The 26,060-nt window shown below is 44.9% G+C and overlaps 3 protein-coding genes across 3 annotated transcripts in view; 2 read left to right on the plus strand and 1 right to left on the minus strand.

The window, feature by feature from the left end:
• The window catches only part of ACAT2 (acetyl-CoA acetyltransferase 2), a 16,552-nt gene extending 6,789 nt beyond the window's left edge, over positions 1-9,763 (plus strand). Inside the window, exons 3-9 of the mRNA XM_006882769.1 lie at positions 1,453-1,634; positions 3,645-3,762; positions 5,825-5,968; positions 7,712-7,834; positions 8,413-8,567; positions 9,157-9,267; positions 9,593-9,763. Coding sequence (XP_006882831.1) covers positions 1,453-1,634; positions 3,645-3,762; positions 5,825-5,968; positions 7,712-7,834; positions 8,413-8,567; positions 9,157-9,267; positions 9,593-9,763 — 1,004 coding nt within the window. The remainder of the gene's footprint in view (positions 1-1,452; positions 1,635-3,644; positions 3,763-5,824; positions 5,969-7,711; positions 7,835-8,412; positions 8,568-9,156; positions 9,268-9,592) is intronic.
• Positions 9,764-9,884: 121 nt separating this feature from the next.
• Positions 9,885-21,554, minus strand: TCP1 (t-complex 1). Its single transcript, XM_006882770.1, has 12 exons — positions 21,491-21,554; positions 20,708-20,793; positions 20,383-20,511; positions 13,765-13,862; positions 13,158-13,268; positions 12,550-12,731; positions 12,088-12,214; positions 11,539-11,714; positions 11,031-11,154; positions 10,539-10,731; positions 10,286-10,449; positions 9,885-10,132 (listed from the first exon to the last, which is right to left on the minus strand). Exons 1-12 carry the CDS (start codon positions 21,552-21,554, stop codon positions 9,916-9,918), a joined length of 1,671 nt encoding a protein of 556 aa, XP_006882832.1. The 3' UTR covers positions 9,885-9,915.
• Positions 21,555-22,823: 1,269 nt separating this feature from the next.
• Positions 22,824-26,060, plus strand: part of MRPL18 (mitochondrial ribosomal protein L18) — a 9,393-nt gene continuing 6,156 nt past the window's right edge. The window contains exons 1-2 of the mRNA XM_006882814.1: positions 22,824-22,875; positions 23,107-23,329. Of these exons, the coding sequence (XP_006882876.1) occupies positions 22,824-22,875; positions 23,107-23,329 (275 nt within the window). The remainder of the gene's footprint in view (positions 22,876-23,106; positions 23,330-26,060) is intronic.

Genomic DNA, 26,060 nt, shown 5'->3' on the forward strand with positions numbered 1-26,060 from the left:
TCCATTAAGAACAATGTTGGCTCTTGGGTTTTCATAGATACTTTTTACTATGTTGAAGAAATTCCCCTCTAATCCTATTTTGTTGAGTGAGAAGCTAGACTCTTAAGAAGAAGAATGTGGTGCGCACTTGGGCAGCACACGTACTAAAATTGGAACAATACAGAGAAGATTAGCATGGCCCCTGTGCAAAGACACGCAAATTCGTGAAGCATTTCATATTTTTAAAATTCAGTGTCTCAAATAAAGATGTATTTAAAATTGACAAAAAAAAGAATGCGGTATTAGGATTGGAGGGAGACTCATTAATAACCTGCATTATGCAAATGGCACCACCTTTCTTGCTGAAAGTCAGGAGGACTTGAAGCACTTATTGCAGAACATCGAGGAATGCAGCCTTCAATACAAATTGCATCTCTGTCAAGAAAACAAAAATTGTTACCATTGGGCTGATAGGCAACTTTCATGATGGATGGAGAAGAGATTGAAACCGTCAATAACTTCAACTTACTTGGGTCCACAATTCACACCCTGGTACTGTGGTGGTGGTCGTTGACTGCCATCTGGTTGAGCACGACTCAGCAACCCTGTGAGGCCTAAAGCCTTTCAATAACTATCTTCATTTCTCAAAGTTCATAGAGTTTCCAGAGGCATGTTTTTAGGAAGTGGATGCCACTCCTGCTTCCAAGCCCTTGATAGTAGCTGTCAGGAAATCAGGAGATGTATTGCACTCAAGTGTCTCCAGATGGACCTCTCCAATTTTTTTTTTAACTTTATTATTTTTTGTGTGTGTACACCGTCAAATCGGATCTGACTGGTACAGGAGGAGATTGCCCCTCCTCCAGTAGAGCTTCTGGTGGATTTGAACCGTGTACCTCTGGGGACCTCTCTAAATTTTTAAAGAGCAATAATGTCAGGGTGCAGGTTAGGGTTGGAATTGCAGCACTAATTACAGTTTCTTAGCACTAAAGCCATCAGAGCTCCCTCGTAATAGATACTTGTAGAGGAGGCATTCAGAACATGTTCCACGGGTTTTTGCTCCCTTACCCTCTCCCCCCTTGTCTGTTGGGTTCTTACATCTCCATCTTTAGAGATACGGAGCAGAAAGCATGTAATTGAAATAACTAGAGCATAAGCAGTAGGAAAAACCCAAGCTAGTTGTCGAACTGATTCCAGCGCATGTGTGGGGAGTGAGGATTTCAAGGCTGAGAGCTTTAGGAAGCAGATCACCAGACATTCTTAGTGCCTCTGGGTGAGTCTGAACCACCAACCCTTGAGTTGCCAGTTAAGTTCTTAAGTATCATTTGGACTAAGGAGCAGTATGTGATCCAGGGTCCATGGTGCCCCATGTCTGCTGCTAGAGAGAACTGGGCAGGCCTGTGTGTGCTAAGAAGTGGCAGGCCTCTCCTGATTTTGCACTCTCTTCTACTGACCTTTGCTCTCTCCTCCTTCCAGGTTGTGGGCAGAATCCGATACGACAGGCCAGTGTAATGGCTGGAATCCCCTACAGTGTTCCAGCATGGAGCTGCCAAATGATCTGTGGGTCAGGCCTGAAAGCCGTGTGCCTGGCGGCCCAGTCAGTGGGGACAGGAGAGTCCAACATTGTGGTCGCAGGAGGCATGGAAAACATGAGCAAGGTAAGACGTCCTCTGAGGAGACGGCTTCCGCTGGCCTCTGCCGTGAGCCCCCATCCTGCCATCGCCCAGCCAGATGTTGTTGTTATGTGCCGTCAAGTTGCTTGCAACTCATAGCAACCCTTTGTACAAGAGCCCGAAACGCTGCTCTATCCTGTGCCAGCCTCGTTGTCTCCGAACACTCATTGCAGTCACAGAATTGATTCATCTCATCGAGGGTCTAGATGTTGTCTAGGAAGACTTAAACCCCAGACTAAACAGACACATAAACCAGAAAATACATTCTTCCTTGAACCCTTCTTTAATGTTAACTGTTCTTCAAAGTGGATGGGAAATTCAGGGTGAAGCAGAAACCCTGCCAGCCAGCACAACCGGAACAGAATAGACCCTTTTAAAAAATTGCTTGACACCAGATGCTCTGCTGAAGAAGGAGGAACAATCGCCTCCTGTACCAGTCAGATCCAATTTGACGGTACACACACACACACACACACACACACACACACACACTAAATAAATAAATAAAAATTAAAAAAAAAAAATAAAATTGCTTGAGTTGCATGGAAAACCTGTTTCCTAAATTTTCACTTAAAATACAATAAAGTGTTTTAAAAAACTATATAAAAATTGTATCAGCCATCTCCAAGCTGTTTTTCAGCAGTAACTTCCAAAGATTTGTGTCCACGTGTGCTGTACATACGAGTTTTCTACAGTGGTGTTGGTGGTTCAGTGGTAGAATTCTTTCTATGCAGGAGTTCCAGGTTAAAAAAATGAAAAATTCTTGTGAGGAAAAGTGAGAAACAAGTTCCTGCTTATCTTCTTGCAAATGACAAAGAAGGCCTCAGAGCCAGACTCAGTTTGGGGGGCTGGACCTTGGAAGCGTGCCCCGTGAGTGTCCTTCACTCCGTGTCCCAGTCAGAACGCATTTCAGCCATGTCCATCCCTCACAGGGGCAAGCAGTAAAAAGAGCGAGTGTCCCCTGCTTCCCACTGAGGCAGCTCAGTGTCCGGCCTGGGATTCCGAGTCAGAGGCCAGTTCAATTGGGCCGCTGCAGCCACTCAGAGGCGGGGAGAATGGGGCTGATGAGATGGGGTTTGCGGAGCTGGGCTGGTGCCCATGCCGTGCTTTCTAGAACCCCGCAGCAGCCCGTAGAGGCTGCTGTCATTGTTGAGTTGATTCCCACCTGGTGACCCGTGTGGCAGAGTAGACCGGCTCCGTGGAGTCGTCTGGAGGGCGATAGCCAGGCCTGACTCTCAGGGGGCCTCTAGGCCACTTGGAACTGGCTAGTAATCAAGGTCTCAGTCACATGCACCACCCCAGCTCAGGAGGTATCATTCCTAATTTCAGACAAACTGCAGCTCAGAGCTGGGCTTCCAGCCCTTCTTATTCCAAGTTCAACACTCTGAACGCATGGAGTAAAGAGCATTCTCTACACAGAATTCCTACCCTGTCAGTTCAGCCCACTGTGGCCATTGTGTCCTGTCAAAATAAGCAGCACACTGTTGGTTCTTCAGCCCGAGGTGGCTGGCTCTAAAAAAATAAACAAGTATGCTTCTTAAGGAGCGAGGAGAGGGAGCTTGACTGGTGCAGTCGTTAAGTACTTGGATCTTAACTGAGAGGTCAGCAGATTGAAACTACCAGCCAGGCCATGGGAGCCTGGACAGTCTGCTTCCACAAGAGGACAGATCAGGGAACACAGTTCTGGCCTGTCCCACTGGGTTGCTGTGAGTCAGAATCAAGTTGACAACAATGGGTTTTGATTTGTTAAGGAGCCAGGACACAGGATAGGTATGTTTTAACAGAAAAATGGGAGTACATGGAGTAATGGGTCCCCACAGGCAGGCAGGATGTAGTGGTCAGCTAACTCCTGGGGGCTTACAGCCCTGGGCCCCGAGTGTGCAGTGCTTTGGGCAGGGAGGACACTGGGGGAAGACTGAAGAAATGGCCACAGGTGGCTTCTCACAGGTGCCTGAGGCGACGACTGATGACACCCTATTCCATTTCTGTTTCCAGTCTCCTCACATGGTCCACTTGAGAGCAGGAATAAGGATGGGCGAGACTCCTCTCCTCGATAGCATACTCTGTGATGGGCTCACAGATGCATTTCACAACTATCACATGGGCGTTACAGGTAAGGTCGTTGAACAAAGAACAGAGGTTCAAGAAATACATGTTTCCAGTGTAGCTAGTACGTGCATCTAGAAAGAAGCCTGGAACTAGAGGCTCGCCGGCATCAGGGAGCCATTCTCAACCCAGGTCTTTGTTTCTAAATACATTCTCCACTCAAAGAAACTAAAGTTAGCTATTTTTTCGGAAAATTGCACCAGAGGAATTTGCCCATTTTTCTCCCACTAGGCAGCTAGCTGGTGGATTTGAACTGTATACCTTTGCATTGGCAGTGCGATTCCCAACCACTCAGCCTTTGGAGACCACCCCCCCCCCCCCCGCCCCAGCACTCTCTTAAGAATTAGAAAACCATGAATGAAGACTAAAATTAACAGCATGACAATTTATGAAAATAGTTTCATAATCTAGAATTACTTATTAACAAATCTCCTAACTCGTTCACTAATTATAAATGGAAAAAAGAATAACTTTAGGGTGGGTAAAACTGGCCAAGTGATGAAAGTCCATGTTACCTGAGGTGAACTGGCATTGATTGTATCCTGATCATATGTCCAGAGTCAGAATCCATCAGTGTCTCCCAGCCTGCCTAGGTCTTAACCTAGTGAGGAAACAGCAGACAAACCCAAACTGGGATATTCCATAAAAACCTGCCTCAGAAACATCAAGGTCAAAGGCAGGGATTGAATTGTGTCCCCTTAAAGTCTGTGTCGGAATCCTGGTACGTGTGGATGCAGTCCTGTCTAGGAGAAGGGTTTTCTGTGTTAATGAAGCTATATTGTAAGGGGTGTCTTAACGCAGTCGTTGCCAATTAGGCCCAGAAGCAGGAGGAAATAAGTAACACGGCCCCTGAAGATTGCCAAGGACCGAGAGCCGGGACTCTATCCGAGCCAGCAGCATAAGCCTTCCTTGGGAACTGGTGCCTGAAATGAGTAGTCCACGACACTCTTACACTGAGCTTGAACTTTCTGATTCTGATAACCTTGGTTATATTAGAGAATGACTTCACTTAGGCAAGTACTAACTGAAGTTAAAATTTAGGAGTACAGAGGCATGAAAACTCCAGGCTCTCCGGTGGCTCAGGGAAAAAACAGCAGGCAAATGGATCAAATGGTGAAAAGTTACTGAGTCTGCATTATTTCTGTATGTTTAAAATTGCACATAAAAGGAGGAAGAAAAGTGAATGAGTTCTGAGTTGAAATCTGAGGCTGTAAATCACAGTGGGAAGGGTGCCTGGCAGAGTCCAGCCATCAGTGACGTGCGTGTGTGGTGTTCACAGTGCGCTTGCTCTCTGCTGCCCCTGAGGGAGACCCCGGGCTCTTCAGTTTCGGTTCCTTGGTGACCTTCCGATGACATAACATAGCAAGCCAGCAGAGCTCCCCGCGGGTTGGGATAGCTCCTGGAAAGATGATGTTGAAGTCTTTACAGCTGGGACCTGTGACTGACCTTGTTTGAAAGAGTCTTTGATGTGAACATCAGTTAAATCAACAGGAGGTCACACTACAGTAGGGACTTCCTAGTCCAATATGGAGCCCTGGTGGCCAGGTAGCTGAGAAAGGAGTTGGATTGCCATTGCAAAAGGCAGTTGGTTCAAATCCATGAGCCACTCTGTAGGAAACAGAGGGGATGATCACCTCCCATATGATTTATAGCCTCTCAAAACTTCCTGGAGTGTGTTGATTCTGACTTGACAGCACATATGAGCAGTCTAACCTAACTCTTAAACAGGAAGAGACCCAGATACCCAGAGGGTGGATGCCTTGTGCAGACCAGCCTGTGTGTCTACAAGCCAGAGGGTGCCAAGGGTTGCCAGCTAACTGCAAGAGGCAACGAAGCATCTTTCCCGAGTGTGTTAAAGACCGTTTTAGGGAGGGAGTTTGTTTTGGCAGCTCCAGGGCTGTTAAGAAAGGACATAAATGCTTTTCCATGAGCCACGGGGCTCATTGACTGCCAGTGATGGCGAGATTGCACAGACTCAACTGCTGGTGGTTGTGCTTGTTTAGAGGGAAAAACTCTCAAGTTTCCAGAACTGAATCTGTGACATGTCGGTTTTGCCTTTTGTCCTCCAGCTGAAAACGTAGCCAAAAAATGGAAAGTCAGTCGGGAGGAACAAGATAAAGTCGCGGTCATGTCCCAGAACAGGACAGAGCGTGCTCAGAAAGCTGGCCATTTTGACAAGGAGATTGTACCTGTGTCGGTACCTTCTCGAAAAGGTGAGCTTCATCCAACAGGAGACTCTGGAGGAGAGAGAGAGAGAGTGTGTGTGTGTGTGTGTGTCTGTGTCTGTGTGTGTACGTACAGGAGACTCTGGAGGAATATTTGTGAGAGAGAGAGAGATAGGTGTCTTCCCTAGCACGGATCTCTCCTGTGTGGTTACCACAGAATGAACCCCGCCTCAGTCCCTGCTGTGCCCAAGCTCACCGTGGCAGCACCCAGGGCAGCTCTAAGGGCCGCAGCTCATCTCTCTGCGTTCCCCTCTTCCACTTTGCCAGGCAGGCTTCCTCCTCCCGGCATGCATCCCTCCTGATGACGTTAGGTGCCTGTGAGTTGAGTGTGACCCATAGCGACCCTGTAAACGGCTGACCTAGGTCCTGCCCTGTCCTGTGCCATCCTCACACTGATACATGTGAGATGAAGCCCCACCTCCCTGCTTCCAGACAGCTTTCTGGCTACACTCCTCCAACACAGATGTTTGTTCCTTTTTTCAGTAATGGAAAGTTTAAGTACTGATTATTTTGTATGCTGGTGTTTATCTAGTTCATTTTTCAAAAGATGTTGTCTCTTTGCGTAAAGTTGGTTAAGTCCACCTCATTGTCATGAGTCCCATCTTCCCAATGTGCAGCTTGGCCCTAACCCCCACTGCCCACTTTTCTGTTGTCCTCGCCAGCTGCCCTGTGGCACCTAGGGCTAGGCTAGAGTTCACAGGGTAAAAGGACAGAGTTTGGAGAGTCCACGCAACACCCCAGTCTTCTGTCTGCTGGCCTCTGAGCCTCCTCCAGGAAGCTAGGAGCCAACATAACATCTTCACTTTGGTTGTCGGCTGCCCTTCGGGGTCAGTTAATGCTCTGGAAAAACTGATGGCGCTCACACAGCATATACTATACTCAGGACTACAGATTTACAGCCTCTGGAAACTCTGTGGAGCTTGTTTCCTAAGGAGCGTTACCTCCTGAGGGTTTGTCCCCCAGTTAGGAAGCTCCTACGCCTTGTGCTCTGGGCTTTGTTTTTATACTGTAGGCTAATTAGCCATCTGAGACTTGTTGATCTTGGCCTCCCAAGCGACACTTATGGTCAGCCTCCACTTGTCAGCAGCAGTCCTGAGGCCAGCTGACATAGGGTGAGACCAGGTTCTCTCTCCACCAGTGTTCTGGCCTGGAGACCAGGGGACTGTGGAGCTTGTCCACCGAAAGGTGATGGCTCCCTTCCCCAAATGCTCCCTGGCGTCATGGAGGACGGCTTCAAGAATGGAACATATGCTAAGGCCACACTAGCAGAGGACTTCTGATGGAGTTCTTGAGAGGATCTTAGAGGAAAAGTAGATTCCCAGATAATTAGTGTCATGCATATTACAAAATTTCAAAGAGCACTTCTTTTCCTTGTTAGAAATCCAAATTTGTGTTCCTCCTGAGCTTTTTTTGTGTGTGTAAAATTTGCTTTTAACTACTTTGAAGCTCACAGTTCAGTGACATTGTTTCTAAAATATTGAGTAACTTTCACCACTAAGATAGTTCCAAAACCCAGTTACCCAAAGCACATCACGTGTCCCCATGAGGCAATGACTCCATTCGCCCTTGAGTTTACCTTTGCGAATTCCCACGTTATATCCTATAATTCTTAGTGTATAATTTCTTTGTATCCAAATAAAAATAAGGGATCACATCTGAGAAATCCATCAGGCATCTGTGGTACGCCCCATGTCAGCGATGCACTCATTTTGGGTAACCCCATTTTTTCAGGTGTTACTGAAGTTAAGACTGATGAGTTTCCTCGACATGGGAGCAACTTAGAAGACATGTCCAAGCTGAAGCCTCACTTTCTTTCCGATGGGACGGGAACAGTCACTGCAGCTAATGCTTCAGGTCAGGCACTGACATCACCTAGTGGAAGTCAGCCAACTGCAAACCTTGATACACAGAATTAATCCCGAAAATTTCTGGTAACTTCTCTGGGGGAAAAAACTGCTAATTCTGTTTGTGGTCACTGGTTTCATTTATACTAAAAGAATGGGCTTACTTTTTTATGTCCTAACTAAACTTCAAATTTATACCCAGGAGTCTTTGGCTTTTGAACTTATCCCATGGTTGAAGTGCCTTCTATTTTTTTTAGTAAGATGTGGACTTTTTGTTTTTCCTTTCCTAAGACTGCTCTCCTGCACTTTCAAACATACAGCTTTTTGTTGAAATGCCCTGTGGCCAGTGAAGGTGCTGAACTTTAGCATTGTAGTCTTGTTGGCATGGAGAGTTCTGTAAGGATACCTTAAGAGTATTAGAATTCATTGTGATTTCCTGCCTTTAAAAACCTGCTGGAGGGTCAGCGATGAGTCAGCTCTGACTTGCCGCGGACTATCTCTTTATCTTCAGGTGAAAGGGAAGGGAGGCAGACACAGGCCTGAGGTTTAATGATCCTTATTCTAGAAAAAGCTGTTCTCATTTTACAGGCATGAATGATGGTGCTGCTGCTGTGGTCGTGATGAAGAAGTCGGAAGCTCTTCGTCGTGGGCTGAACCCTTTAGCACGGATTGTGTCCTGGTCACAAGCAGGTGTGGATCCTTCCATTATGGGAACAGGACCAATTCCAGCAATAAAGCAAGCTGTAAGTACAGCCCCTACACTCAACCTTGACTTCAGTAATCTTATCTCTGGAACCAGACTAACTGCAATACCTTAGCAAGTTCCCCACTCCTGGCATCTCTCCATTGCACAATGATTGTTAACCTATTTCTAAATGTTCATTGGCCATTAACAAGCCAGACCATTATATTCTCTCAATTTCTTCCCAAATGTCTGGATCATATACATTCCCCACATAGAACAGATTGGCACAAAACTCGGTTAACACTATCTTTTAAAAAATTTTTTAAAATTGTTGTGTACTGTTGAATCCTATCGAACTAGCATAGGCGTTTGCCCCTCCTTGTCCAGCAGAGCATCTGATGGATTTGAACCGCGTGCCTTCGACCACCAGACCTGTGTATCATTTCTGAGGGATGTGAGAAAACATATCCTTAAGCTTTCAAAACTGAGGTCTCTATGCAAAATGAGTGCAACGATACAGAACTCAATGTGGGTTTTTAATTGATCTTTCAAAATTATACAGTACATTGTGTCTAAGTTGGTGTTTGATGTAACCTGAGCTTTCTTATCGGCATCTTTTGACGTCAGCTCCATTAATCTCTCTCTAGGTTGCAAAAGCAGGTTGGTCACTACAGGATATTGATGTATTTGAAATCAACGAAGCCTTTGCAGTCCTCTCTGTTGCAATAGCTAAAGAACTGGGATTAAGCCCAGACAAGGTAATTAATGGATATCAATTCTGACAAACTGTAAGCTTTCAGTTTTCAAGATAGTAAGAAAGCCATATATATAAGTTTCTACTGTGAATGGGATGGGATCTCCCAAGGCCAAAAAAAAAAAAAGAAAGCCTTGACTGAGTACCTTAGTTGTTCAACAGTAAATTTTAAAGTAAGGAACACTGAGGAAAGTAGCCATGAATAAGAAAAAAGAATGCCAAAATGTAAAATGAAATTTTAAATATGCGAGGGTCGTTTATTGGTGTGCTATTGAGAAGGGGAAAACTGTCAACAGAACAATTAATAACACTAACTTCCCCCTCAACAGATCAACATCCAAGGCGGGGCCATAGCCTTGGGCCATCCCCTGGGAGCATCTGGCTGTCGGATCCTGGTGACCGACCTCCACACCTTAGAGAGAACTGGAGGGACCCGTGGTGTTGCTGCCCTGTGCATAGGGGGTGGGATGGGCATAGCAATGTGTGTTCAGAGAGGATAGATAAAATTATTCTGTTAATTAACCACAAGCTAATCCTGCACCTTACTTTTTGCTAAACTTTATATAACAGAGCTGGAGAACATCCACTACCTTCACAGCAGGCTTTGTGATAACTTTAATGTGCATCTCGCATTGTTATAAATAAAAGGACGTCAGTCATCAAGGGCTCCTGAGTGAACAGCATCTTCATGACCTCCGTGTTTTTCATCTTTACTTTCTGGGTGTAATTTGATAAGATCATCAATCCGAAGGATGGTAATGGCAGCTTCTGTGGCAAATTTCAAACTCTTGACTTTGACGATGGTTGGTTCAAACACCCCTGCTTGCTTGTTGTCACGAGGCTTGCCATTGATCAGATCCAGACCAATCCTGCAATTCAAAACCAAATTCCTGAATGGCCGCTTTTGTAACATATTCTCTTAAAAAAGCTAATCTAGAGTCCATCACCTGGAATTCTAGCTATTCCATATAAAGGTTACTGTTTTCTCATATGAATGATTGGACTTTGAAAATTAAGCTTACCATTTTAGATTTTTTCGTTCCGGGTTAACTTGAGCTTCATTGTGAAAAGCTCTTAATTTTGCAACCAGATCCGTGGAGTCTTGGGCAGCATTAACTGCGAGTGTGTTTGGAATAACAAGGAGAGATCTTGCAAACTCTGCGATAGCGAGCTGTTCCCGAGACCCCTAGGACAGAAAGTCGGGTGTTTTTATTAAAGATCACCAGCCATGGCAGCCCCAGAGGCTTGGCTCCCAGGTCTTGAGACCGCTCTTACCATGCTCGTGGCGTAGTTTTCCAGGTAGATGGAGAGGGCGGCCTCCACAGCGCCCCCACCTGGAACCACAGACTTGGACTCCAACACTCTCTTCACCACACAGAGAGCATCATGCAAAGAGCGCTCCATCTCATCACACATGAAATCATTGGCCCCACGCAGGATGATGGAGGCAGATGTACGGGCTTTCGTGCTGTTTAAAATGAGCATTTCACAGAACAAGTCTACATTGTAATTCAGCACATACATTCTTTTAAAAATTGTTTACAGAGGGCAGTAAGATATACAATGTCCTGTCAAAAAATGTCTAGACCCTGTAGATGAGAGAAAACGATGACTTCACCTCACTGTACAAAGGTCTCATATACTTTATCCCATGCGTATAACTGCTCATATCACCAACAGATTATAGCAGCAAATAAATGGGAAGGTAGCCTAATTTTAATAGAAAGTATATTGTAAATAGCTTTATGATTTAGAAAGTGTTCTTACTTTTTGATTAAAATCAGTTCATCATCACAGATTCTCTCTTGTACTACCTCTTCAGCTTGTCCCAACAGTGAAGCCTCGAAAGTCTCTTCACCTTCCAGGTTGGCCAGGGTTGACAGAATAGTCGCTATTAAGAGAATGAAAAATCCTGGTTAAGTGTTGTTCCTTCAAGCACTTCCCCCTCCTAAAGACTTTAATGTTCTTTTTAAGTCAGAACCATTTCTTAAAATGTGTAAAATTACGTTTCAGGTTTCCAGGTAAGCAAACCTTGTATTTGAGATAAATCCTGTTAATCTCACTCAAGATGGAACAAAATCATTTTCGAAGTACACAAATTCAGTTTTGAAGTTCTCCAATTTCTAGAAATGGCTCTATCAGTACAGATGTAACACAGCTTTAAGGGAACACAAAACGTTTTTAAAAAAGACCTTTAGTGTCCAGTGAAAACTCTTTTTGCCCTGCCATGGACTTCAGCATAAAGGCCTGCACCTGAAACCAGCAGAAGTCATACCTCCAGAAGCTTTTGCAATGCGCTTAAGGTCTCTCTTTAAGACTCTTCTAACTGCCATTGCTCCAGCCTCCACAAAGTACTTCAGACACATGTCATCAATGCCACCAGTGGTTAGAATCACATTGGCCCCAGTTGCCAGGATCTTCTGAATTCTCTCCTTGGTAATATCAGATTCTCTAGAAGAAGATGATACTGGAGTATTAATACACTTGACCTTGTGTTTCTGCAGAATACAGATATTTTTCAGGAAGTAATTGTAAACTAAGTAGCACTGACCACTCATTCACATCTATGACAATTGTGAAATACAATTTTAGTTGATAATTTTTTTGGTGTAAAAGACCAAACTTGATAAACTCCATTTGAATTCCCTGTTTCTAACCAAGAACACTGATAACTAAGTCTTGGACCTTTTTTTTTTTTATCAAAGCTCAAACTAAAATTTCATAACCCCATCCTGATAAAATACTGCCACCAACTGGTCTGATTTTTCTGTAAATTTATGTAAAACAGTTTTGACTTTGGCGAAGAATGAACTTTGGCACAAACCTCTGTCTGATTTGGTCCAGTTTTTCTGGGTCTGTAATAACCACTTGAACACCGAGCTTCATTTTTGTTTTCTGCAGGCTGAAGTCAAGGCAAGCTATTTTTGCATTAACTATTCTCTTGGGCATGCCTATAATTGAACACAACATTTAATGCTTTTATGGTAACTCTAACAGTGCCACATCTTACACAAAACTCCCTTAAGAGCACAATAAAAAAGGCCACAAAGGTCTTATGTTGTAATATATAAAAATACACTTAAATAATCATCAAGTAACCTTGGGAAATTTATTTAAAAAGCCTCTAATTTCACTTGCACTGCATGGTAGCGCACATGCTCAAGTTAGGAGAGAGAATGCAGCTTGACAACCCCCTCCTCCCACCCCTCAGCCCGCGTTTCACGGAGGCGTTACCACAATAAGCTTGTTTTTACCTGTGGGATCTTGACCCAGTCCAGACCCTTACCCTGCGATCCTACCACACAGTTGAGTGCGTAGCCATTGATCAGCAGACTTTCCATCTGACTTCTGCCGTGGGCCTTCAGAACATTAACAGAATTGACCGGATAGCGAGGCTGGCCTCTCCCATCTACGTATTTAACAGCAAGGACAGCATCCACAACCATATTAGCAAAGAAATCACCATTTCTAAGCCAAAAGTTAAGGACAAAACCCACACCGTACGAACAACTTACTGTACAGAAAAATAAAGGGAGGCCAATAGGGACAAGGCCACTTTTGTTTCCTTTTAAAAACTTCAGTCATCAAAGAAACAGTTATTAGTTATGCCATCAAGATACTACAGTACAATTTATAAACACCTTCATCTATGCACATTTTATACATTAAGGATTTCTGTGGCTTAGTGATAAGTATGCAACCCACAGGCATTCAGTTCGAATCCACTAGCTATCCCAGGGGGAATGATGAGCAGACTCCTCCCAAGTGATTAAAAGCCTCTTAAAACCGACTGGAGGGTCAGCTCGGAGTGGGTTCTGACTTGACAGTTCAATGAAACGTAAGATCGTACGTTATAAACCCCCCCCCTCAATTTACTGTACTATATAAGGATACATTCCAATAATTTTGGAAGACATCGATGTCTTAGCAGCATTAATCAGGCACTCTCTCCCAAGTTCATCTGTGTTAATAATTAAGTTTTCACTGATATAACGAACTGCTTCCCTGTTTAAAGTAGGGGGAAGAAAACGTAAGTTTAGGACTTAAAACTTTCTTTGATTGATAGTGTCAAGATGTCATTTGCATCACTTTGCTATACAGCCATTTCATACAGGAAGACACCAAAGAGCCCTCCCTCTTCAAATTATCCAATGCTGATCTACCCCATAAGCACAACCACTAAAGTCTATTAAGATCTGAAGGGGCAGTCAAATGGGAAAAAACAGAAGATACAGGGTTTACGTTTCCTTTAACACACAGCTCTCTTCAAATCACATCATTAATTTCAGAACACTAGGACTTTACTAGCTATTATAAAAAAACTATTTCTAAGACAACAAATATTGACATTCTTTTAAAGAGAGATCAAAAAACTTGCTTCCTCTGATATAACTTGCAGCTTTATTGTTGATGCCTTGATGTGTTTCTTTAAAAAGAAGTATTTTTTCCTAACTTAAAAAAAAATCCCCAAAATAGCATTTCTCTGTAAATGCAATCTTACTTGCAAGCAAGTCGATAGCCACTAATAACAGATGTGGGATGAATTTTCTGTTTGACCAGTTCATCTGCATTTTTCAGAAGTTCTGCAGCAATAATAACCTGTTGAGAAAACACGCAGGCTTTTAAGTCTGACAAGCAAGCTGTACAATGCATGTAAAACAGGACTAAAACGATCGGTGATAGAGGGATTAGTAGGAAAACGTCTAGTGTATGCCAACGGCAAGAGTGAGTGAGAACCGTAATAAAGTTCTGGGTTGGAAATTATTTCAGCAGTAAAACAGAGGAGGGGGAGGAAAAAAACCCCACAACCCTCTAAGGAAAGAGAATCCCAGAACATTTAATTGTGCTCATTCATATAAAACCTGTATTTATTAGATCAAGAAACATGCCAAAATAGAACAAGGGAACACTGCATGGTTTAAAAGCAGGAAAGGTGTGTACCAAGGTTGGATCCTCTCCATAGCTAATTCAATTTGTACGCTGAGCAAACTGAGTGAAGAAGCTGAATTCTATGAAGAACAATGTGGCATCATGATTGGAGGATGACACAACCTTCCTTGCTCAAAGTGAAGGAAACACACACTGCAGAAGCCACACTTGTTGTTGTTATGTGCGGTCGAGTCGCCTGCGACTCATAGCGACCCTGTGTAGAACAGCCCTAAACTCCGCTCCGTCCTGTGCCAATCACACTGTCTCTGACACTCCCATCCCAATTATCCCAGTCACTGAATCAATCCACCTCATAGAGGGCCTTCCTCTCCTGCGCCATCCCTCCACCCTCCCAAGCATGATGTCCCTCTCTAAGGACCGGTCTCTCCTCACAACATGTCCAAAGTAAGTTGGATGGAGCCTCAGAATCCTTGCCTCCAAGGAGCCACCCAGTTTAACCCTCTCCAGGACAAATCTGTTTGTTTTCCTAGCAGTCCATGGTATTCTCAAGACTCTTCTCCAGCACCACAGCTCAAAGGCATCAATTTTCCTTCTATCCTCCTTGGTCATTGTCCAACTCTCTGATGCATAACAAGTGATTGCGAAGACCATGGCCTGTTCAGACGCACCTTAGTCTCCAGAGAGACACCACTGCTCTTCAGCACTTTGGAGAGGTCCCTAACAGCAGACTTTCCCGTGGCAATGCGCCTTTTAATTTCCTGGCTGCTGGTGCCAAGACTGTTGACTATGGAACCAAGCAAACTAAAGCTGTGAACAATCTCAATCTCTTCACCACCCATCCTGATGCTGCCAATTGGTCCAGTGGTGAGAATCTTTGTCTTCTTGACACTGAGCCTCAATCCATATTGTAGGCTGCAGTCCTTGACACTCTGCAGCAGGTGCTTCAGGTCCTCCTCAGTTTCAGCAAGCAGGGTTGTGTCATCCGCATAACGCAGATTGTTGATAAATCGTCCACCAATCTTGACCCCACATTTCTCCTCATAGAGCCCAGCCTCCCGGATAATCTGTTCTGCATATAGGTTGAAAAGGTATGGAGATAGGATGCATCCCTGGCGTACGCCCTTCCCAATTTTGAACCATGCAGTGTTCCCTTGCTCTGTTCTGACGACTGCCTCCTGGTCCAAGTATAAGTTTCGCATTAGAACGATCAAGTGTTCTGGGATTCCCATTCTTCTCAGAGTCAGCCACAGTTTGTTATGATCTACACAGTCAAATGCCTTTGCATAGTCAATGAAACACAGACAGACATTCCTCTGGTATTCCCTGCTCTCAGCCAAGATCCACCTAACATCAGCTACAATATCTCTAGTACCACGACCCCTTCTGAAACCAGCCTGGACTTCTGGTAGTTCTCTGTTGATGTGCGGTTCCAGTCGTTTTTGGATAATTTTCAGTAAAATCTTGCTTGCATGTGAAATCAGTGAAATTGTTCTGTAGTTTCCACATTCGGTTGGGTTGCCTTTCTTTGGGATAGGAACAAATATCGATCTCTTCCAGTCAGTTGGCCAAGTGGTCGTTCTCCAGATTTCTTGGCACAACTTGGTGAGCACGTCCAGGGCAGCATCTGTTAACTGAAATATGTCAATTGGTATACCATCTATTCCTGGAGCCTTATTTTTTGCCATGTCCTTCAAAGCAGCCTGAACTTCTTCTTTCATCACCATAGGCTCTTGCTCATATGTTGTTTCAGCCTTCAATATAGACTACAAGTGAACAAGAAAAAAGAAAGTATCTCACCACTGGACCAATAATTAAAATTATTAATGGATGAGAAAAGATTCAAGTTTGATTTTACTTGGAGCCCCAATCAACAACTATGGTAGAAACAATATCACGCCGTACTATATTGGGAAATTTGCTCCCAAGGATCTCCTTAAAGTTCCAAAAAGGATGTCAGTTTAAAGCCTAAAGTGCACCTGATCTAAGCCACAACATTTTCCATTACATCATATCCACCCAAAAGTTGTAAATTGTACAGGGAAGACAGAAGAATAGATTCCTTTGTCGTATGTGGTGTCAGAGAAGTGCAACAAGAATGCTTCTTAGAGGCAAGAATTGATGACACTTTGTCTCTATACTTTAGCCATGATGTCAGGAGGGGCTAGTCCTTGGAAAAAAGACATTATGCTGGGCCAAGGTAGGTGGTCGGAATGAGCGAAGACTCAAGAAGACCACAGTGACTCTAACAATGGCCGTGAGCTTATGAGAAGTGGGGAGGATGGCGCGAGGTTCAAACACGTCGTTCATCAGGTTGTTATGAGTCACTGATTCAAGCCCTGGTGGTAAAACAATGATGCCAACTGACTGCTGAAAAACAACTGTGTTGGTGGTTCAAGCACATTCACAGGTGCCTTAGAAGAACGTAGCAATCTACCAGGGTGTGCCAAGGCCCAACACGAAAACAAATTGATGTAAACTTCCTAGTCACAAACTATTGAGGGAATGAGGTCTGAGGGTCCAAGGATCATGCTGACTGCTGACCTCAAGGTCAACTGGCGTAACAGTCAAAGACAGTGTTCCACATCCTATTTTGATGACAAGCACGAGATCTCAGAAGGTTAAACACAGTCTTTAAGGCACAATTATTAATTTCTCCCTGTCAAGATCAAAACACACAGAATTAATCAGTCCAAAGAACGAAGAAGACAATGAAAATCTCAACTTCTGAGACACTGTGATCCTTGTGCAACGGTGACAGGTAACAACTGCTGAATTCTCGGAAAGTCACCAGAGGGCCTTGACAGAGTGGGTGAGAAACTCAAAACCATACAAATAAATGGTCATGCTACTGGTGATTATGCCAATGATAAAACTTTTCTTGCTTCAAGTGGATAGAAAACACTTGCTGCAGAAGATCAAGGACTACAACCCACGGTATAGACATCTGACTATCAAGAAAACAAAGGCCCTCACTATAGGACTAACAGTGAACACTATGATGGAGAAAAGATTGAAGCTGTCAATGTTTTCATGTTCCCTGGATCAACACCCTTGCACCTCTCCAAAATGCTGAAGTGCCATGATGTCACTTTGAAGACTAAGGCGTGCCTAATTCAGGCCATGGTTTTCTCAATCACCTGGTAGGCATCAGAAAATTGGGGACAATGAACAAGGATGACAGAAGAATTGAAGCCTTTAAGTTGTGTTGTTGGGAGTACTGAATAGGTCTTAGAAAAAGTGTAGTCAGAGTGCTCTTTGAAAGCAAAGACGGTAATACTTTGGACAAGGCTACTGCTTGGAAAGGGCCATCATGCTTGAAAAGATGGGAGGGTGTGTGAAGGAAAGGAAGACCCTCAAGGTGAACCGACACAGTGACTTCAGAAATGGATTCTAATGTGCCAAGAGATGATGATGGCACAGGATAGGGCAGGGTTCAGGTTGGTTGTGTCGTACTTGACTTGATGGCACTTAATACCAACTGGTCTGAGTCTGGTAGAACCCCTGGGATTAAGGTCCAAAGTCACTCTTCAAATCTGGAACTAAACTCATTCCATGGCTCAACTTCAGCAAAAGAGATCTGCCCAAGAACTACAGGGAGCTCTGCCAGTCTAGTCAGTAGGAAGCAGTCTTGCCAACCCAAAGGCAAGTGGTTTGAATCTCCAGTGGAGAAAGGCAATTTCCTCCTATGAGACCAGGAGTCTCACTTGCATGACAACAGTCCAGAATAAGAGGTGCATAGCAAAGTGGTTGGGGGGGCGTAGGGAGGAAAACGTGCAACAAAGCATGAATGAAAGGAAATCCAAGTTTTCTGTAAACTTTCAATAAAATAGACTAAAAAAAGCAGAGCCTCCCATCAACAAACGAATGGACAGAGAAGCTGTGGTATATTCACACAATGGAATACTATGCTGCACTGAAACACAAGGAACTCATGCAATATTATTCAAAATGGGTGGCCTGGGAGGACATTGTGCTGAGTCAAGTATCTCAGTCACAAAAGGACAAATACTGCACGGTGCCACTGTTGAAAAGCAGGACTGACCTCGGATTTGGGAGGAGAAAGATGGGTTCATTGAAACAGATGAGGGAGAAAACTGTTTAAAAGGGATATGTGATTAGGTATTTTTGTCATGACAGGAGTCCAGAGCAAAGGCTGCATAGTGGAGTGGACCTGGGGGAAGGGATTGTAAAACAATGAAAGAATTTTTATTTTACTTTAACTAGGGGAGGGGAGAAAAGTGCAACAGTGAATGAAGGGAAATCCAAAGTCTCTGTAAATTTTCATTGAAATTAATAAAAAATAAAAAAAAAAAAAAAGCAGAGCTCTGAAAACCTGATGGAAGGTCAGCTCTAGTCAGTTTTAACTAAATGAGAATGAGTTTTTGACAAGGTGGCAAAACCAGAGAATTACTTTACTCTTAATCAACGATACATGTTCCAAATGGCAGTGGCAGCGCGTGCCCAGGATAAAGCTCAGAGGGCAGGGATGGATAAAGAACTAGACATTTCTCTAACACACACATCCCCGCCTTCGGCTCACAGCCCACCTCACTAATAGCACCCTCACAAGTAGAAACTGCCCCAGGGGTGATCAGTTTACTGGGCAAGAAACACTAAGAAGTAAAATAATTGTCAAAATAGGCTGCCAGCTTACTGCTTTTTTTAAACTGTATCTATTAAGCACTTTATCATAATACAAATGAGTTAGCTGCATGATCAACTTCATTACATTTTCACAAGTTTCACATACATGTTAAAGCCTGAAAAATTGATCCTTTCGAGTATGGCACTGGTAAAGAATGCTGAGTATGTTCTATGAACAGCCAAGAGCACACACACCTCTCCTTAAAGAATTGATGCTTTTGAGTTGCAGCACTGATAAAGAATTCTGAATATGTACTATGAACTGCCAAAAGGAACCCCTCCATCTTAGATGAGGTGCTCTTTGCTTAACAGCAAAGATGGCCAAGAGTTTGTCTCTCCCACATTTTAGGCACAATACCAGAAGCCAAAGTCCTGGGAGGAGAACATGCCGGAAGTTAGAGCCTGTGAAAGAGGAAGACCCTCGGTGAGATGGACAGTGATCCTGAGGATGTGCCTATCAGGCGGGTCTGCGCTGCTCTACACAGGACTGCTTGCTACGTGCTTGAGTTGTACAAGCCGACCCGCTAGTGGATTTTCAGAGGCAGCAAATCACGCAGGAGGATAACGCACAACTTTATCTCCTGAAACAGCTGGTGGATTTGAACCGCGTGCCTCTGTGCTGGCAGCGCAGCTTCTTACCACTAGGCCACCAGAGCTCCCTGAACAAATTCCGAGAGTAGTAATTCCAATTCATAACGAATGGCCTTTCAGAGCTCTGGTGGCCTAGTGGCAAGAAGCTGCACTGCAATCCCAGAGGTGCATGGTTCAAATCCACCAGATGCTCTGCTGGAGGAGGAACAATCTCCTCCTGTATCAGTCAGATCTGATTTGATGGTACACACACACACACACACACACACACACACACACACTTTAAAAACAAACAAACAAACAAACGAATGGCCTTTCAGGAGTTTAACTCACTGAATCAATAACATCTCGATTTCCCCCCCCCCCACCAAACCTAAACAAACAGCTTTCAATTTCCATTTTAAAGCCTTGTTTGCCAAGTTCTAAAATGTAAGCTTTAAAAAAAAATATTTAAAAAATCAGCAAAACTTTTTCCTCTAAAAACTGCTGAAACACATCCATTGCTTCTGAGTTCTTACTAATAGTGGTCATGAAGGACAGAGTCGAACTCCCCAGAAAGCTTACAACACTCTTTACAAAATAAATCTGTTTAGATTTCTGTAAATCTTTGTAGAAACACGGACTGCCACATCCTTCTCCCATGGAGTGGCTGACAGTGCCAGTCAACCTTCTGATAGCAACAGTGCATCATCATCGCAGCTAATGACTTTATCAAAGTTAAAGCACCCTTTTGTTGTTTTGTAAAGCCATTTCATATAGAAAGAGGGCATGAACAGCCCTCTTCTTCAGATCATGGCAATGTTAATTTATCCCAGAAGCATAACCACTATGATCTACTATTAAGATCCAAAGTGGCAGTCAACTGGGAAAAAAGAAAAGATATGAGAGGAGGGTTGGAAGAATGAATAAACCTCTTGTGACATAAGAATACTATCAAGACGTGTGGGAGCCAGCACTGGAAATGAGTTACGCCGTTCAACAACTGAGTCTGTACCACTGAAGTCGTTCCATCGCCGACTTCTTTGTCTTGAAGATCAGCCAGTTCACAAAGAACCTTTGCTGCAGGGTGTTCCACCTCCAGTAACTTGAGGATGGTTGCACCATCATTGGTGATCGTTACGTCCTAAGAAAATTAGGGAGGAGAGAGAACAGAAATCAGGTCCAGAAAAAGGAGCCGATCTAATGAGCACAAATGCCTTCAAGACACGTGTGCATTTTCAAGACACTAATACCTAGATTTTGACAAAACCATCGAATGTAAACAGTACAAAGTTAATCGCTCCCGTTCTTCGTGGGGACAGAAACACAGGGGTACTTACGCCAATATCATCCACTAGCATTTTATCCAAGCCAACCGGCCCAAGGGAACTTTTGACAATGTTGGCGATAGAAGCTGCAGCCATAACTGTAGGGTGATCAGGGGGACAAAGACACAATTAGAAAACCCGTCTCCTTCCGAGGGCATCTCCTCGCAGGGCAAGAAAAGGAAGACAAAAAGGACACTTGGTCATACGCAGATTGCCCAAAATTCTCAGATCGTTTTAAAAATGATCATCCACTCTGATGGAGAGGGGGAAATGGAAAGATTGGTTCTGCAGGGCTTCAGTTTTATAACGGTTACGGTTAAATCTGTAGTCTCTCCGGCAGGAACCGAAAAAGCAGTAAGAAGGTGTAAGTGCTGACTTCATCCGCCCCAGAACCGATTCATGGAGCGAGGCTCCCCGGCGGCTGCGGGAGAACGTGCCTCGGGAGACCCGCCTTCGCGGTTCACGGAAGGTGGGACCCTCTGATGGAAAGGTGGCCGCTCTCAGGGGCTGCAGGTGAGGACGAGCACGGGGCAGGCCGGCGTCCGCCGCACACGGGCAGCCGTGGGCCCCGCGGACACTGGTCACCTGCTCATCGGACTGGGGACAAAGCGCCGCGCGCGGCCTCCGGGTCCCTCCCATTCAAGGGTCTGAGCGAGCCATCGGCGAGAAACCCCGGCGGAGACCCAGCCACAGGGGCCCCGAGGGCTCTTTCCCGGGACCAGACAGGGGTGGACAGGGGCGGTGGTCACCGGCCCGGGGCGTGGACTAGGCCCAGCCAGGCCGCGCCGTCCTCACCGTTCTGGGAGCGGATCGCCTCCCCGGTGCTGCGGTCCCCGAACACGGACAAAGGCCCCTCCATCTTCGCGGCGAAGGACACGGCAATCCGCACTCACACAGCGGGCAACAGGCACCTGGCCACCTGGCCGGACAGCAACGGCGACGGCGTGGAGCTGCCGGACGGCGCCGCGAGGGATGCTGGGTAACACCGCCTTCCCTCCGCCGCTCCGAGGCCAGCCGCGGGGCAGGGCGGGAAACCAAAAAAAAAAAAGGAAACCGGGGAGCTCTGGTGGCCTAGTGGCCAGAAGCTGCACTGCAATCCCAGAGGTACACTGTTCGAATCCACCAGATGCTCTGCCGGAGACGGAGGAGCAATACTCTCCTGTACCAGGCAGATCTGATTTGACGGTACACACACACAAAATAATAAAAAATAAAAAAAATTAAAAAAAAAAAAAGGAAACAGGGACGGCACCGGAAGTGGAGCATCAGGAAAAGGGCGGATGTAGAGGCGGGACATCGTTTTCGCCCAATTAGAGTGACGATAGGAGGGGCGCGAAGGTCCGAGAGCGGAAATAGTGTTGTGCGGCTATAAAAAGGAGGTGTCCGGGGGAAGGCGCGTCCCTGCCATGGTTGCGCATGCGTGTTAGTATATTCTAGTGAGTTCTAGGAAAGAATGCCCATCCACACGGCGGAGTTTGGGGTGTGTACGTGATGACAGTACTAGCAATTCTAAGGGATGGCTGAACCACATCTTAACTTCATTGTTCAGGAATCTGGGCAGCAGATCGGCCAAGGCCAACCTTTGACCTTAAATTCATGAATGTGAATTGGACCCGCCATCTCAAAAGAGAGACGCGGCGGAGTCCCGCAAAGGCAACTATTCTTTTTAATGCCGAACTGTGTTTATTACCCTGCCTCATTTCCTCCCAGTGCCTGATTGGTATGTGTGTAGATTCAGTATCAGCTGGTTTACACTCTGCGACTGTTTAAGCGATTATCCCCCATTGCTCCAATAGAAGTCTCAAGCCATTAAAGCAAAGATGTTACAGGCGCGACCCCTAAAGCGGCCCCGGACCCTGTCCCACCCCCTAATGCGATCCTGGTATACGGTTGGTCCGCTCTGAGTCACATGCGTGTAAACGTAAGCGGTGATTGGAGAAGCCAACGTGATAGATGGCCGGCTAGGCCACTCAATTGTGGGAGCTTGTAACTTCCGGGAGGAGGTCAGCTCCCATTGGAGACTCGAGACCTCAGCCTGTGAGTGGAAATGGCTGCGTCCTTGGACAGCTGAGGCTCCTGCGGACAGGCGGCGAGGCTTTTCCAAAGCCGATCAGAGGGATCCTTAACCATGGCGCTCCGGCCGCAGCTCTGGACACGGTTGTCAGTTTGCAGAAACCCTGGTAACTAATTTTTCCTTCTTTTTCTTAGCGCACTCCTCTCGCCTCTACGAGATAAGACAGATTTTTAAAAATCACACCCGCTATACAAAAGTAATTGAGCTAATGCATCGTGATGACAATGGTGAAAATTCTGCGAGGCTTCGATCAAATACCCATTTGGTCCTCCTGACCCAGCGGGGAGATCGGGGGGAGCTAGAGGTCCAGTCGTGCGCCTCTTTTGTTCCTTTTCAGTCATTTCGGATAAATGCGGTGGTTTGCATTTCCTAGAGCTCGGGTCTGCAGCGCTGTCCACCGGAGCCCGACCGGCGGCGAAGCCCGAAGCGGCCCCTGCGGACAATGAAGCGGTGGCCCCCCAGTTCACGAACCGGAACCCCCGCAATCTGGAGCTCTTGGCCGTGGCCAGGAAGGAGCGGGGCTGGGGGACAGTGTGGCCCTCCCGCGAGTTCTGGCACAGGTAACTCGGCCGCCCGTGCTTGCAGGGGTGTCCACGTGGGCGGTCATTCATTCTACGGACGTCTGTCCGGACGGACGCAGGTGCCAGGTCCCCGGGGCGGGGCCCCCCCCCCCCCCCCCCCCCGGAAAGCTATCAAAAAGGCCAAGCGGACAAGAAATTTTTCAAACTATGAGGCTGCTTTTTAATCAGTTATTTTGCATCCTTGAATCTCACCCCATTGCTGACCCTTGGGTCTCAGAAAAAAAAAAAAGATAAAGCAGCTCAGATATGCAGTGGGGATAAAGATAGAGTCAAAGCAGCCACGAAACATTTTATCTTGTAGTTTAGAAAGAAAATAAAACTTTAGGCGAGCTCTGGTGGCCTAGTGGCAAGAACCTGCGCTGTAATCCCAGAGGTGCACGGTTCGAATCCACCAGATGCTCTGCTGGAGGAGGGACAGTCTCCTCCCGTACCTGTCAGATCCGATTTGACGGTAAACACACACACGAAATAATAATAATAAAAACATTTTTTTAAAAAAAAGAAAAGAAAACTTTAGGGTTTATATAATTTTTTTTATAGGCTGCAACAAAACAGATCAAAAATCCCAAATTCAAGTAACATAGCACATGACACATAGACACAGAAAATATTGGGAATGAATGAATTGAGTGAATAAATAAATGACACATTAGTGGGTCCTTTTCTGGGCATATGACATTGTGTATGCTTGTGTATCTGCAGGTATGTTAACCACCTGAGACTATAACCTGAACTGAACTCTTTGCCACCAAATTTTAATTGACATAGTCAAGTTGGAACTAACAGTCATCCGGTGGGTTTTCAGAATCAGTAAATTGCACAGTAGGTGATTACCTATCTTTCTCTGTGGCAGAGCTGATGGACCCAAACCTACCTTTGAATTGGCAGCGTAACTCTTCTCAGTGGAGCCACCAGAGCTCCTTACGTGAGACTATAAAACTATTCAATTCTAATTTAATTTTGCAGACAATAAATTAATAATGTGTCATGGGGGAAATGTAGAGTGATTTTCACAGTGGGGATTGAGTGCCCACTAGGACCCTCCAGAGATGACACTTAAAAAAAAAAACCCCGAGACTTATAGTTACCCAAACCAGGTGGACTGACAGTGGCTGCAGCCGTGAGGGTGGCACAGGACAGCACAGGGTTCTGCAGTGCGTAGAGTCGCTGTGACTTGTACTCAACTTGTCAGCACCTGACAACTATAGTTACCAGGAATGGGAAGGGAGGGAGAAGGCAGTAAGAATTAATAAATAGGCACTTTGGGTGAAGGGAAGGGCAGTACACATTTTGATCAGCTATTGAAATAAGTACACCAGTCAGATGTAATTAATGACAAAGCTAAATGTCTGAGTGATCCAATGAGATTTTAATTCTGTTGTTATCAAGCAAACAAACAAAAAATCAGAGAATTGAAAGATTGGACGAAAGCAGACTGTGTGTATGAAGTACCAGGAAGACCATTCCTAGCAGAAGAAATAGAGTGGAAGCTTGGCTAGTGTGTAGAGCAAAAACCTCCGTACCTGGAGCTCTGTGGACAAAGAATGAGATGGTGTCGTATGTGGAGGACACAGCATTACTTTTGGAAAGCAGAGTAAATGGGCAAAACGGTTGTTTTCACTCTCCTGGGAAGCTGTGAAAGGACTTAGGGTTTGAGCTTGAATAATACAGTCCTTGGAGAGGGATATTGTGCTTGTGAGCATGGAGGGACAGCGCAGGAGGGGAGGGACCCTGGATGAGGTGGACTGACTCAGTGACTGGAGTGATGGGAGTAGGTGTGTCAGAGACAGTAAGGTTGGCTCAGGACAGAGCCAGGTTCAGAGCTGTTGTACATGGAGCCAGTGTGAGTCGCAAGTACTCCACAGCACATAACCACAATGACAAATAACAGTTTTCAAATCATTCTGGCTATTTTGGGGAGAACAAAGAAATTTTTTTATTTTAATGAAAGTTTACAGAGACTCAGGATTTCCAGTCATTCATTGTTGCACTTTTCTCCCTGCTCACCCAAAATTTTTAAGGAGAATACAAACAGGAAGATTAATTTGGAAAAAATAAAAACACAGTTGTTGCTTTCGAGTTGATTGTGACACATAGATCCTATAGCACAGATTTTCACTATAGCATTTGGGAGGCTGTAAATCTTAGAATACTGTTTCATCTTTCTCCGCACAGAGTGAGTGATAAGTTTGAAACTGCCATCCTAACCTATTGTACTACCTGGACTCCTTTAAACTATCTTATGAGAGTCGTGGGCCAGCACATTCTTGTCTTTCCTTGTCTCCCTTTGCAAAGTATTTTTCCTGATAAACCTCTTTGCTTGCATTTTTTTTAAAAGGATGTTTTATGAGGCAGTATAATTACTTTTTCCATTTTATGGAGGAAATGGGGGAGGGGAATTGATGCTTAGAGCAGCTAAGTCTTACAGTTAACAGTTGAAGTGAGAAAGAGTAATAAAGGCTAAAATGTTACCGTTATAATGAATTTTTTCTTGCAGTGTACAGGTAGGAGGAGTTCAAATTGGAAATCTTAAGTCTGAAAGTGTTTTGGAATCTCTTTTCACTTAATATTTGGATCGTTTAAATAACAGCCCTATTCTCCCCACCCACCTTATTACAGTCTTATCAGTACTGAGTTTTGGAATGCTACAGGAGGAAGCAGTCTTTTTTTTTCTTTTTTTAAAAAATTTATTATTATTATTCATTTCCAT

Source organism: Elephantulus edwardii, unplaced genomic scaffold (genome assembly GCF_000299155.1).
Source record: "Elephantulus edwardii isolate Elephantulus edwardi_28Jun2011 unplaced genomic scaffold, EleEdw1.0 scaffold00024, whole genome shotgun sequence".
NCBI lineage: Eukaryota > Metazoa > Chordata > Mammalia > Macroscelidea > Macroscelididae > Elephantulus > Elephantulus edwardii.

Bases quoted from the DNA above. Each gene is read 5' to 3' on its own strand.
- TCP1 (XM_006882770.1), bottom strand. From the start codon at position 21,554: ATGGAGGGGCCTTTGTCCGTGTTCGGGGACCGCAGCACCGGGGAGGCG. The intron at 13,863-20,382 runs GTACAGACTCAG...TTTTCTCAACAG, and splicing joins GCGATGGAACGACTTCAGTG to GTTATTATTGCTGCAGAACT. The intron at 10,450-10,538 runs GTAAGAGCGGTC...TTTCTGTCCTAG, and splicing joins AAAACTACGCCACGAGCATG to GGGTCTCGGGAACAGCTCGC.